The sequence below is a fragment of the Phyllostomus hastatus genome, unplaced genomic scaffold (assembly GCF_019186645.2).
Source record: "Phyllostomus hastatus isolate PE091 unplaced genomic scaffold, TTU_PhHast_1.1 phas_contig_948, whole genome shotgun sequence".
Classification (NCBI taxonomy): Eukaryota; Metazoa; Chordata; class Mammalia; order Chiroptera; family Phyllostomidae; genus Phyllostomus; species Phyllostomus hastatus.
The window spans coordinates 2,567,560-2,581,267 of record NW_025333993.1 but is presented as its reverse complement, the minus strand read 5'-3'; the positions used below and the strand labels follow the sequence as shown (position 1 = coordinate 2,581,267).

Below are 13,708 nucleotides of genomic sequence, written 5' to 3'. Positions count from 1 at the left end.
AGGGCCAGCTTACGGAAAAAAACGAAGGAACTTTTTGGCCAACCCAATACCCCTGTGGACGTGTTTACTCATCAGATTCCACACGTAGGTGAAACCACACGGCACTTGTCTTTCTCTGACACACTTCACTCAGCATAACGCCCTCCAGGGCCGTCTCTGTGGCCACAAATGAGAAGATGCGGCTCTTTGTGGCGGACCGACCCCCCGCCGCGCACACAGGTCTTTGCCGTCGTCGTACACGGACACCTAGGTGTGCGGCCCCCCGTACCTTGGATGCTGGAGGCGGTGCTGCGGTGAACACGGGAGCGCAACGCGCACCTTTAGGGTAGTGTTTTCGTGTTCTCTGGACGAACCCTTGGAAGCGAGTCACTGCTGGGTCCAAAGGTATCTCTAGTCTCAGTATTTCTGAGGAACCTCTCCAGTGTTCGGCAGTCCCACCAACAGTGCACGAGGGCCCCCCTTCCTCCACGTGGTTGTCTGCTTGGTGACAGCCACGCCGACCAGTGTGAGGGGACACTGCGTTGTGTGGGCACTTCCAGCTACAAAGTCGATACACCTTTAACCACTGATGCTGAAACGACTTCCCCGCATGTTCTGCCACCGGCACTGCCACAGCCCAGTCAACGGAATTGCCGTGTCTTACCGGTCACAGGGCCGTGTGGGCTAACTGGGGTGAGGAGCCCGATCCCGCGGGGCCCTTCTCCTTCCCGCTTCGCTCCAGGTCTGCGCAGGTCCCGGTGCCCATGGGGACCAGCAAGGGAACCCAACTCTGGGGCCCAGTCAACACGGCCACTTCCAAACCCGTTTCTCAAGGGGAGAAGCCTTACTTTAGTCCTGAAGTGCCGGCCGGGCTATTCCAAGTGCTAACTAACAAGGTGTTTATCCCATTTGCTCACTTCTGGCACATGCGCACATACACACACACACACGCGCGTGCGCGCACACGCACACCAACGTCTGGCAGGAGGGCAGATCTGCACCACAGGGCTTCCGAGCCCCCGAACCTGGCAGTGTGAGGACGCAGATGCGCGCCCTGCATTTCGTGCACGCCCCTGAAGTCAGGGGCGCACGGGGGCTCTCAAAGCAACCCCAGGAAACTCACGAATGACGAAGGAAAAGGTGACGCTGACTGCAGGTCACCCAAGACCAGCCTCCCTGTAAACGCCAGTGTAGCCCTCAGAGAGTTACACCCACACACCTACTTACTCGCTAGTGAGCGAAGGGGCCTCACGGGCTTCCCCCACCAGTCTGCCCGGCCTCAGAAGAGAAGCTCTGGATTGCCTGTTAATACGGAGCTACCGAGAAAGACACTTGACCTGTTCCCGTGTGACGTTTATCTCCATCGGTGGGTATTTTATTTCAGAACCTAAGTTTACCCTCCCCCAGCCCGCTTTCATGTCTACCCAAAGCGACTGACGGACATCGATCTCCACTTCAAGGGCTGGTGACGAGTAGGTTTGCAAAGGAAGGGAGATTCAAAGCGGACTCTCCACAAGAAAAGTTAAACCAAGAATACTGTATCACTACAAATTTTATTCAGAAACCCATCTTTGTTTTTTTTAATTGTTTTTTTTTTAAAAAAAATTCCCGTTATGAACTGGGCTGGTCAATCAACTACAGCACTTCCTAGCAGACATACGGTAAAAACGGCCTGGCTCAGAATCGCCCGGATCGCTCCCGGTCTCTCGACCGCCTCCTGTCACGCTCCCGTCCCCCGCCGCCTCCACCGCCTCCGCCGCGACCACGGTCTCTAGACCGAGAACGACGCTCCCGGGACCGGGACCTCGATCGATGCCTGCAACCAAGGAAAAGAAACAAAACCTTGGCATCCAGACACGCAACATAAAGCCACAGTGACCGACACTCCCAAACACCGTGCCCTATCAAACTGAAGACATCACTGAACAAGAAGAACGCCGCCCCCCCGACTGCAAGCCCCACTGTGAGTCCTGACTTTGGGTGTCGAGGTGTGTGGGGGCGGGGGGGCGGGGCTCCTTTGTTCGCCCATGCTCACTTTTGCTGACAAGAGGACAGAGCCACGGACGGCACCTGCATCCCCTAACACGGGTTTAACGGGACGGGCGAAAACTCAGTCTGTGCAGGGACAGCGACTCCGTGTGCCCTCTGACATCCGGGTTCTCTGCGTTGTGACGTGACCGCCTGCGCTTACAGACCAGGACCAGGCCAACAGGACTGTGCTCGACTCTGCCCGTGGTCTGTGGGCGCAGTGCTGAGAAAGCTGCCACCCCCACAGGACCCGGGGCCGCCCGGCAGACACGTGCGGAGCACACAGAAGGCCGTGACAGCCGCCCGAGAGAACGCTGCACGCGGGAGGGGATTTCGGTAGTCTCCCACTGACTGCTTCCTCAGTCACTGAGGCTCAACCCCAAATGGGGGTGCACACGCAGAGCACTCTTCAAATTTTAAAGTGTGCACTGCGTTCTAAGATGTGGGAAAAAAATGACATTTAACCAAGCTATACTTTATTAGAAAAAAAAAAAAAAGACAAAAAAAGACAACAGCGAGAAAACCGCCACCCACCCACAAACCCCGAAGCCGAGGTGCACAGAGGCACCCCCCCCACCCCCCCCGCACACTCACTTCTTGCGCCGGCGTCCGTACAGCTCCCGCCGCAGCTCTCTGGAAATGGGCTTCAGATGCATGAAGTTGCAGAAGCCGCCTCGTGTACACTCTCTGGGGAAGGGGACCAGAGACCGTCACCGCGCACGTCCACACCGCGCCCGCCGCCCGCCTGCCCTCTGTCCCCCGGCGGGCGGGCCCCCACACCTACCCCATTTCATACTGGCGGCAGCAGGCTTCCCGGAAGTCGGTCACCGGGGAGAGCTCGGCGTGGATGGGCTGCCCGTTGAACCAGCGGTTGTTCAAGTCAATCACAGCCTTCTCTGCGTCTTCTTCACGGCGGAACTGAGAAGACCAAACAAAAACGCCTGCTGCCCCACTTCAGCAACACATTTTCAACGGCGGATTCAAGCGCTTGTTGTGTGCTCTCGCAGGTAAAGCAGCTAAGGTGCAATAATGTAGCACCCAACCTTCTATTTACAATGAGATTACTTAATCTTGTGATGGTTCAAGAGCATGCCAAATATGTGGTCTTGGTTTCCCAATTCAGTTGGTTAAATGAGCAAATATAACGATTTCTGCAAGCAATTGAAGTTTCATTTAAAAAAAAAAAAAAAAAAAGGAAAAAGAAACGAGACACACCAACCAACCCCTCCCTACTCAAACAGCCTCGAACAGCTCCGGAGGGGCTCGCCACTGAACGGACGGCACGCACCCCCGCACAGCCCCGCGGGGTGCACCCCGCACGTCGCCCCCCGCCTACCTTCACATACACGTTGCCAACGAGGTGGTCCCCGAGGTTGTCGCAGACGTTCATCTCCTCCACCTCCCCGTACTTCTCCTCCATCTCCGTGAAAACCTCCTGCGGGGACAACGGCGTTGGCCGGTCACCACGCGCTCAAGACAGCGGACTGACCGAACGCAACTCATCGCCAGTATTTTCAGTAACGGAGGAAAGTCTGAATTCCCTCCAGACCGATGCCAACAGCCAGTATCTCACCTCAAAAAACTCATCATAGTGTTCCTGCATCTCCACATCACTCACGGCACCTGCGGACAACAGACACCTTGCTGGTTAGGGCGGGACGGCCCGAGGGACGCTTGTGCTCACATCAGCCTGCCACAGTGACACACGGGGCCGCGCTCTACTGGGGCGCCGGCGGGACCGCGCCACACAGCCGGCTGCCACACACGCCACAGCGCGGCGAGACCTCCCAACGCCCACGACAGTCCCCGCGCTGGCCATTAAAACCACACGTTTTACTCCGCATCGTGGGCATTTTCAGAAGTATGAGAACGTTACTCTCAAAAACTTTTTAAAAAACTTTAAGATTTAAAAACTAGAGGCCAAGTAATCACATTTTCCCCCTTTATTAGGCTAAAATGAAAGCTGAAATGAATCAGGGTACATGATTAAAAGCTTATGTGCCTGACTCATTTCTCTTCACAGGTTATCAGACACATGGAACGCTCTGAAATTCTTCCTAATGCGACTGAAGCCCAAGTGACCATAAGCACCCAGCAGAACAGTTACCAAGTTCATTTACAGTACTTCGAATGCCCTCTGAGTAAAGGGAAAGTCACAATACTTTGTTGAAGAAAGCATTTTTAGTTTCTATTTTCCTCATTTTTTCTTCTCTAACTCACAGGCATTAAGTGAAATCATGTCCACTCTGTGGGTGGATTTTGCAGATTTAAATTCTATCTCCATGATCATCTCCTTTACCCAATTTCAGTGTTCTTCTAGCCTAGACCCGGTTAGTCCCAGAGCTGGCGTGGCGACACCTGACTCCCCGACAGCCGGGCCGGGAGGCCGGGCAGCGCCTGGGCTGGCCCGCTGGCAAGACTCCCTGAGGGACCCTGAGCTGCGGTGCAGGGCCCTCCGTCCTGGCCACTGCCTTTTGGCAATTCTGTCCTGAAAACCTTTTTACCTTCAAGAACTTTAATCTTTTGATTCTGTGAGTGACTTAAGTTTGCCTCCTAACTCTTAACCTCCCTGCATGTTAGTTTTTTTTTTTAGCATTTATGGAACCCAGCTTGCCTTAGAACCCAAACCCACTGAACACAGGCCCGTTCCTCCTGGGAGGGCCGTCAGGAACACGTCTCCTCCCCGAGCAGAGGCCATGCTCGACCCGGAGTTCGGCAGACGAGCCCACTCCGAAGGGCAGGCAGGCCCCAGTGGCTGAACTCACGCCCTTCCCACATCGAGCAGGGGGGAACAGAAGAAAAAAGTCTGCACGCTCAAGGCTTGGGCAGTCTGGTGAAGGTTCTACCACCAGCTGTGGGGACATTCCTGTTCTGTTCTACAGAACACGGAATACTCTATTTCGTCACCTTCTGGACAGTGTATTTGAAAATGCTTAAAAGTGCGTATATTTTATCCTCTATACTTAAAATTTTTGAGTGAATTGAAAGGCAGAGGTGAGAGATTAAAAATAACCAGCTAAAAATAATTTACACAACTCAAAATACTTTAAGTAATATAACCTGAAAAAGACCCAGTTTTCTTACAGAAACATTCTTAAACTGGGATTCATGATTAAGTTTAACACAAGCACAGAAAACCCATGTTTCTATGAATGAAAGGGTATATTCAAAAGAATCATTACTTTCAGGAAAACTGAGAGTAATGGGATCCCAAATGGCTGAAATTTTATTGGAAGGGTCTGATGCCAAATATTTCAGGTTTATCAACTTAAATTGACCTTCTTTTTAAACTGTAGTCAGAATTACATTTGATTTATACAGTCAGGACCCAGAACTAGAGCATTTGTACAGCTAAACTTATTTTGTAGCACACACAGGACAAGAGCACTAGGAACCCCAGAGAGAGACACCAAGGAAACTAACGCAACGTTCTGCTGCCAATGAAGAACCCACAGTCCCCAGTAAACAAGCAGGGCGAAGAGTTATGAATTATTGTTACTCCGTTACCTACTTTTCATTCCTTTAATTTTAATTAAGTCTACATATAAACATTTTCCTCCATCTAATCGAGCTTACTCCTTAAAAAACAGAGGAACCCAACAAAAACCAGGTACTTTAATCCAAGGGCCACCAAGTCAACCCACTGGATCTGGGGAAAGACTTCTCCACGACCAGGTCGGCATTGGCAGCTGGAGGCGTTCAGTGTCTGGGCAGGGAAGCCCGCCCTGCAGACCCAGGCGCTCCTGCGTGTTAGCGGAGACCGCCCGTGTGGGGCAGGCAGAGGCGGCGGTGGCTGCTGGGGCCTCCCTGGCAGTGCGGGTCACCGTAAACAGGGGGGCTCTGGGCCCAGGCTGCACTGGATCTGGGTCTGTGCTACCCGGTCACCTTTGACAGCGTCTCCTGTTCAGGTTTACAGCTTTCAAACCAACTGGTGAATGAGAAGCACCCGCCCTGTGGCTCAAACCCCTTGGTTGTAACGGAAGTCCAGAGTGTTCATCCCAATTTATCCACAAATGACTATGTTGACTCTACAGCTTGACAGTTTTATTTCAAATTTCAATTTTCTGTTTTTTGAGCTACCCAATGACACTAGTATCTTGTTCTCCACCCCTCAGTAAATACAATGTTCATAATTTAAATGTTTACCAATACAAGAAGAAATAGTATCTACTAAATGCCCAGTTTAGATCCACTTCCCCACCAAGCACCCCGTATTTTCCGAATGCAGTGAACCAACTCCTGAAGGTGGAGACAGCTACATAAGCACTCTGGCTCAAGACTGAATGAGCGCAGGGCTGGGGCTGAGGGCAACATTCTCAGGACAACGTTCTCACAATTAAAGCATGAGCTCCAGAATGGAGTTTAAGGGAAAAAAGTCTAATAAATAAAATCTGAAAAATAATTCCAGGATAATTTTTTAGGTGGGAGAAACTTCCAAGGACTGGTGCTCTCAGAGGGAGGAACTCAGCCCCACGTTTCACGCCACGGCCGCTCCCCCCGGGGGGCGGTGAAGGCATGGGGGAGCGGCAGCCCCAGTCAGCGGGAAAGGGCGCTCTTTGCGGCTGTCACTCTCCTGCTTAGGTCAGAGGGCAGGGGCTCAGATCTCTGACAAAGGCTTCCGTGGGGGCGGCGGGACAGAAGCCCCCAGCACTTCCAGTGGAGGCGGTCCTTGACACTAGAGCGGCAGACCAGGTGGAGTGGACGCTGAGCTCTGACACGCAAGCCCAGGGAACCGGGGAAGGAACTTGTATGAACTTACAGCGCAAACCGTCAGCAGACTGGGAAGAGTTTTGAGGGTTACGGTAAATGTTCAAGAGGGCAATGGTCTGAAATACAAAACGCAACAACTTTATATTATGGAAAATTAAATGTAAACACTTAACCGGTTTCCTGAGGTGATCGTTTCAGTCAAGACTCAGTGCTGAAAAAAAGCAAGTTATTTCTTCCGAGGCAGAGATGCCTTCTTAGCTGATGGCGGTCTGGAGCACCCTAGCGCTGCAGTGCACAGAGATCCCATGATATGCCGGTATTGTATTTCCTTTCGCAGAGCGTTCTCCATTTCAACCTTCTGGGCGGGTAAGCGTGCACGTAAGTCGGCACGCTGGCACCAAAACATTCTTAGGAAAACTTTTAATAGACAACTGAGAAAGAAAAGTGCCATATGAACCGATGATATAATTACTGTATTAGAGAAATACAATAATTACATATCATGAAATCTCCATTTCCTAGAGAAAAAATCATAATGTTGAAATAAAACCCACGCTTATTGGGCAACTTACCTTAATGATTCCTAAACATTCCTAAGAGTATTAACTTTACAGAAAGAACTTAATACATGCCAGGGGTTCAGTCACTGTAAAGACCAATGACCGGCTGACAATGTTCAAATGTCACATGGACAGACCCCCCTCGTTGACAAATGTCAATCAAGGGGAGAGACCTGGCCAGCGACCTTCCCTAGGACAGCCTCCTGAACGCGGCCAAGTATCAAGTTCTTGCTGTACACGCCAAGGACTTCCGCCACCTTGTCCTGTTTGCAACAGCTCTATGTCAGCAGCTCAGAAGCCAACATTGTGTCTCAATTAAGAGTGGGCTCTTTAACACCATTGTTTTAAAAAAATTTCTCCAACTGTGGGACTTACAGTGTGAGCCGTCAGCCGTCTGTGCACTGTTTTGGGGATTACGATAGATGTTTTGAATCAAGATGGTCTGCGGGGAAAAAAAAATAAAAAGGGGAATTCTACTGGCTGCTGTGCATATATTAGACAATTGCAAAGAGACAACTTGCTTGCAAATGGCTCAACGCTTCTTTGCTTCCCACAAGTCAGACAATTGTCTTCTTAAGAGAACACCCAAACCATCATATTATGAAAACAGAGTTTGAGCAGTGACTAGCTCAAGTCAGCCAGCAACCAAGAAGAAATGTAATCGTCACTTTGAGTAGTCCCACGTTGTGTTTTAATGCAAGATAAATAGAACATTCGCATTTTCCTATACTTTAAGCGGGAGACACTAAGATGTTGAAAAATGTACATTATAATCATATTCCCCATACAAAATTCTTAAAAAAAAAAAAAAACCAAACCAACCACCAAACGCACAATCCAACTACGTGCAGTCTCCCCAGTCCTCTGGTCTCGTGGGAAACAGGCACGGCACATGGCTTCCCTAGTGCTCACGGACACCTATCAGATTTACATGTTCTTGGTAGGACCTCTGTTTACATAATACAATAGTTTAAAACATTTGCTCTTTTCCGATCCTTCTTTTAAGGGAAAAAAATCCTTTTAGCCCTTCTGCTTTAAACTGGATCAGGCAGACTTGAAACCTTACATTGTACCGTTCTTCTTAAAATCAAGTTGTCTGAAAAAACAAACCATGTTTAAGTTAGTAGACTAATATATTACACGAATCTTAATGTCCACATCACTGTAAGAAGCGTAAAAAGAAACCCACACTGAATTATGCTAGGTATTTACAAGCTGAACCAATAAAACACATGATTTAGAAAAATGTTCAGTTTCAGCAACACGTATCCAAAGCAGTTCTTCAAGCGGTCTCACAGAACCAACCAGTTCCAGTCCTAGCTACCTTTAACGGGGAGGGGTTGTGTCAAGACCCCGAGCAAAAGTCTGTGGCTGCTGCTGGGAAAACCACCGCAGAGAACTCCCCACAGCAGGCTGCACGCAGACCCTGCACTCAGAGCCTGGCACCTTCCCCGAGCCGTGGAGCACTGCCCGCCCTGCGTCAACTCATCTCGGGCCTCGGATGTGTCCCAGCGCTGACTCAGTGTTTCCAACCGGAATTAACCAGTGACAACTCTGATAGAAAGCTACACTGAGCCCGATTATTCACCAGATAAATGCCTTTTAGGTTTTGCCCAGGCAACCTGGCAGTGCTGGCTGTTTGGTGACAGAATTGTCATTTAAAGGGGCAATGCAGGTCCATTAAAGTCGGGGGTGGTTCAGATGACCTGACATCAACCAGCCAGATCAAAACAAGACGTTCAAGTTAGCACATACAACCGACCCCACAAACTTTAATGGCATCGTTGCCTTGTTTTGATCCTAAGTGCTCAAATTGACTTGACATTAACATTTCAGGTAATCAATGATTCAGAGAGAAAACAAACCAGGTGTCTCTGGGAAAAGAAAACTGTAACAGGGCAATTGCTCTTTCAGCTCCATACTTAATCCATCTGTAAGTCACCCTCCAAAATCAAAGAACTCAGTGGATATTTAAGATGCTCAGTAACTGCCCAATCTATGGCCACTTGTTTAGTGGTGAGATTTAGTTATACATGAAAGCACTTAAAAATTAGAACAGAGAATTTAAAGCCAATTTTCCAATATTCTGAAACTTGAGACATGTTCAAAGCTATTCAAACATAGATTTTTATTATACCAACCACTTGGTAATCAGGAATACTGAGGGAAGGAAAGCCATCACCCCTGTTTGAAAAACAAATTAGACTGTGGGGTTTCCTACGGGCTTAAATTAGAAAACACTAATGTCTCTTTGCCGCACCAACTGGCCACCTTCCCTGAGCACCTGAACACGTGGAGAGACAGGCGTGAGCTCCAGGCAGCGTCCGGGGCCGACGCCACGGTTGCCCGGCGGTTCAGGGGCCGCACGCTCAGACTTCGTGGGTGGTCAGAAGGGGCTCGGCGGCCCTCAGTCTACAAAGACTGCAGTAAAAATTCTTCAAATTCCAAATGTTCTAGCATTCACGGGCATAAGTTTTCTGTTAGTATTAGAGGTGCTCTCCCTTTATTACATCAGTGAGCACTTACAGGGTACAAATTCTCACCTCTTCTTCAATTAACCAAAAATATCAAAAAATCATGCTTCTTGACTAAACCAAATCAAAGCAGACCTAAGCCCAAGGTAACAGGCATCTCTCAAGTCACTGAACAGACTGGCTACAAATAACTGATACGAATGCCCATCTTCCAACGTTAAGTTTCATCTTTAGTGTTTCCACGCTGTGATGTAACTTGCTAGCTCCTTGACTAGGGGTCTCTGAGGGAGGGGACACACCCTGCAGGACCGGAGACCTGAGTGCAGGGCATGATGGGTCTGCCGGCAGTCACCCCATCCCTCCTGGAGGGTGGCTCTGTCCCCATCCACGGCACGCAGAATGGGGAGCGGAAAGCCCACTCTGCGTCTCCCGTGCCCAGAAGAGGCTCAGTCGAGGCTGGCATGGCTGCCCCGGGCCCGTGTCTGTGAGGGGGCGGGAGGGTGGCAAGGCAGCAAGGACCAGTCACTGTCAACACACACACACACGAGAACTTCGTTTCAGCAGGTTTCTCCGCAGTGAAAACAGTGGGTGGTGCTCCCAGACCTTCCACCGGAGTGGCTCACTGGCGCGGAAGAACACACTCATTATGAACACAAGTGGAAAATCAACCAGCCAGACGAATAAAGGCCCCACTTATATATGGACACAATTAACTGCCTCTGTAAAGTACATCAAGTTCTGATAATTTATGTGAAAAAAGAAAATACAGAAAAAATAAAAACAAACCTGGCTAAAGGTTGGTTTATTGTGCAACCGAGAGCATCTGTCTCCATGACGACATGCCCCAATTTTGAAATAAAATGAACAGTTGACTCTGTAAGGGAAAATAAGAACGGATTATTTTGCTGGGAAGACACCAAGCATGAAAATATATCATCACCATGACACATGCTATCAAACGACTTCGCAAAAACACAAGCACATCGGTTTTTGACTGGCAGCAGATACCCCTCCCTGGCAGCATCGTCGGACGCCCTAGCTTCGTATCTGTCTGCCCCTCGGTGAACTGTTTCAATGAACAGCACTCATGCCCAATCCCTCCTTATCCAAATCCCTCCACTTTCTACTTCTTTTACTTTGTTTTCTTATAAGTGAAGTATTAGTCTAAAACTAAACTCAACTGAAAACGTATCTGTTTTTCAGTCTTCCACGATCATGATTTCTCTTGCAGACACCGACACAGTGCAGTGAGGGTCAAGATCCTACCCTGCCACTAGCCGCCTGGGCTCGGGCAAGTCCCGCCAGCCCCCAGGGTCTTGGGAACCACCCGTAAAGTGAGGAACATGCCAGCCGGGCACTGTTCCGAGAATCGGCGGTCACGCAGGTGTGCGTCACGCACAGTGCTCATTCAATGCAATCATTATCTAAATAAAACAGGAAACAAAGTCCAGGGTCCCTTACCATGAGACCAGGCCAGTAGGAAATTTCCACAAACAGGTCTGAAGTATGGTTTCAGCATATTAAAAACAAACTATCAGGGAACTCAACCTGCACCTCTGTCCCTACTGCAAAGCCCTCCCTTAATGCTGGTCAAATACTGCACGACCCAGATCGAAACCCAACTAGCAATCCAGCCAGAGTGATGTAGCAGTGTCATGTGGCTTAGCAGATCTGTGGTCAACCATGAAATCTCACTAGATGAGCCCCACTCAAATTTACATTTCCAGAGGCGAGGAGGTTATCCTGTAGATTCAATTTTTTAGCAAGTGCCATATTTAGACAGCCAACCCAGAGTAAAGACAGAAGGACCTCAATGAACTCTGACGGACCATGGACCACTAGCCACTGATTTGTTATTAGGTAGCAATAAAGTTGGGAAAGTCTGAACTTACCAGGGGAGGAAAATGGTCGCACTACTATACATGTTTGCAAACTAACCATGTAGGTCTTACTTTCGATTACCTAACTTGAGTATACAACCTTTTATCTTCAGAGTCCCCTGAAAACGAAGAGTTTATTAAAAAAAAAAAATCTCAGAACGGGCAAAAACCCTGTCCAAACAAGCAACATCCAACTATTCCACAATGAGAACAATCCTTGTTCCCATCCTTCCAGAGATGGCTTTCATTTGTTGATGTCCAGTTTAACCACCCCACCCCGTCTCTCTGAAATGAGAACAGGAATAACTTAATCAACCAGGTTCCTGAATTAAAACCATGGCTTTTACAAAGCAGCTCAGAGAGGTGGTTATTACAATAACACCATGTAGTAAGAGTTTTGTACAGTAACAGTGAAGACACCACCTGATAGTTTTGTTTTTTTTTTTTAAACACAACAAGGCAATAAAAAGCATCAGAGGGAAGTCATGGCCCATACTAATAATAGGCCAAAGAGTGAAATTAACGGTGCATGTTCTCATCCTGCACTCACAGAGGCCTTTTTCCAGCAGGGCCGGTCCATTCAATCAGTTACATTTAAAGGCAAGTTCCCCCCATTACTCTTGTGTGAGCTGGAAGGTGCACTTAGGGTGCACATCTCTTCCACGGCATTTAACATTTTTTGATGCCTTTTTCTTTAACTATCCTTTACATGCATGCGCCCCCTCTTTGAGAACAAGATCCAAATTTTATCCATCTTTGAGTCTCCAGAGATTGTATTTGGGTTGACACCCAAGTGACTATGACAGATGATGATTCTGTCGTGTGTGTGTGTTTTTTTTTTTTTTTTAGGAAAAAGTATAACCCCCCTCTTCCAAACAACACAGAAGATTCTATCATGTGTAACAGAAGACATTTTTACAAGATGTATCCTGGAAAATAGAAACAGTTTAAACAGTTTGGAAGAAGTGGTATTATGACCAACTTAGAGGTTTACCACTAAAATCATACATTCACATTAAGGCTTTTATATAGTCTTGAAAAATCCCAAATGGTAATTACTTATTAAAGAAATAGATTAAGCCAGACATTTAGTCTTTAGGTTTTCAAAATAAGAATTATTCTCTGAACGTCTGAAGACATTTTTAGTCTAAAGTTCAACACGTGCAAAGGCGGCACTTAAAGTCAGAATTTTTAACTTCTAACCTAACGTTTAGGGAAGGCATTCAACCTTAAAAAGGGGGGAACACTCCCCTTTTCTCTTATTTTGGAACTGCGTCTTCAAGCATTTTGAAACCTCAACAATTAGGACCCTAGGTTATCTGACAATAAGCACAGCGAGATGTGTACTAGAGCTTTCCCGACACATTCGAGACTGAAAGTTGGGAGGAATTGTTTAACACTGACAACTTCAGGACAACTCGAGACGGCTTCCGAAAGCCGCGCCGGCCCAGCGGGCCGCAGAGAAGCGCCGCGCGGGGAAGGCCGCGCCGCCGGGGCGGAAGGCCGCTGCCAGCCCGCGCTCCCACAGCCGGCCCGCCCGCCCGCCTGAACGTCCACGAGGCGGCGGCGCGCGGCTCCCGAGGCCGGAAAGACCGACGCGCCCCTCCCCCACCCGCCCAGGCCGCCCGCCACCGCCCGGGCCCGCTGCCGAGCCCACTCGCCTCCCCAGCCCGGAGCCCCGGCGGGAGAGTCTTACTCACTTGTCTTTCTCGGTGCCGAAGATGGAGGCCAAGTACTCCGCCATTTCCCACCCGCAGGCGCGGACACTGCTGCCGACACGGCCGACCCTGCCCGACGCCCGCGGGAGACGTCACCCGGACGCGACGACGCTCGCCCCGCCCCCATGGCGTGGGGTTGCTGCCCAATCGGGTGACACGCTGCCAGTGCCTGGGCGGAGCTTGGGGCACGCGGGAGGCACCAACTTTTGGGCCCCCGACCTCGCGTGTTGCCCGCTGGCGCCTCCTGCCGGCGTGTTCCGATTCCTGCGCCCCCAACCGCGACCGCGACCGCGGCCTGGGGAAGCCTAACACGCTAATCAGGGCCGGGAGAAAAAGGCTGTGGGCGAGGGGCTTCTCCA

General features: G+C 49.6%; 1 protein-coding gene across 2 annotated transcripts; it reads right to left on the bottom strand.

Annotated features, from left to right (window-relative positions):
• Positions 1 to 1,513: 1,513 nt before the first annotated feature.
• U2AF1 (U2 small nuclear RNA auxiliary factor 1) lies at positions 1,514 to 13,469 on the bottom strand. 2 transcript variants are annotated; one of them, XM_045852620.1, is made up of 8 exons: positions 13,332 to 13,469; positions 10,538 to 10,625; positions 6,767 to 6,833; positions 3,581 to 3,630; positions 3,344 to 3,442; positions 2,792 to 2,925; positions 2,602 to 2,694; positions 1,514 to 1,795 (listed from the first exon to the last, which is right to left on the bottom strand). In XM_045852620.1, exons 1-8 carry the CDS (start codon positions 13,373 to 13,375, stop codon positions 1,657 to 1,659), a joined length of 714 nt encoding a protein of 237 aa, XP_045708576.1. In that variant the 5' UTR covers positions 13,376 to 13,469; the 3' UTR covers positions 1,514 to 1,656. The 2 variants fall into 2 exon arrangements, with proteins under 2 accessions (XP_045708576.1, XP_045708578.1); XM_045852622.1 differs by lacking the exon at positions 6,767 to 6,833 and adding an exon at positions 7,653 to 7,719 and having other exon boundaries at positions 13,332 to 13,434.
• Between the last annotated feature and the right edge of the window lie 239 nt (positions 13,470 to 13,708).

Bases quoted from the DNA above. Each gene is read 5' to 3' on its own strand.
- U2AF1 (XM_045852620.1), bottom strand. From the start codon at position 13,375: ATGGCGGAGTACTTGGCCTCCATCTTCGGCACCGAGAAAGACAA. The intron at 10,626-13,331 runs GTGAGTAAGACT...TTTCCCTTACAG, and splicing joins TTCGGCACCGAGAAAGACAA to AGTCAACTGTTCATTTTATT. The intron at 3,631-6,766 runs GTAAGTTCATAC...TGTTGTCCGCAG, and splicing joins GTCTGCTGACGGTTTGCGCT to GTGCCGTGAGTGATGTGGAG.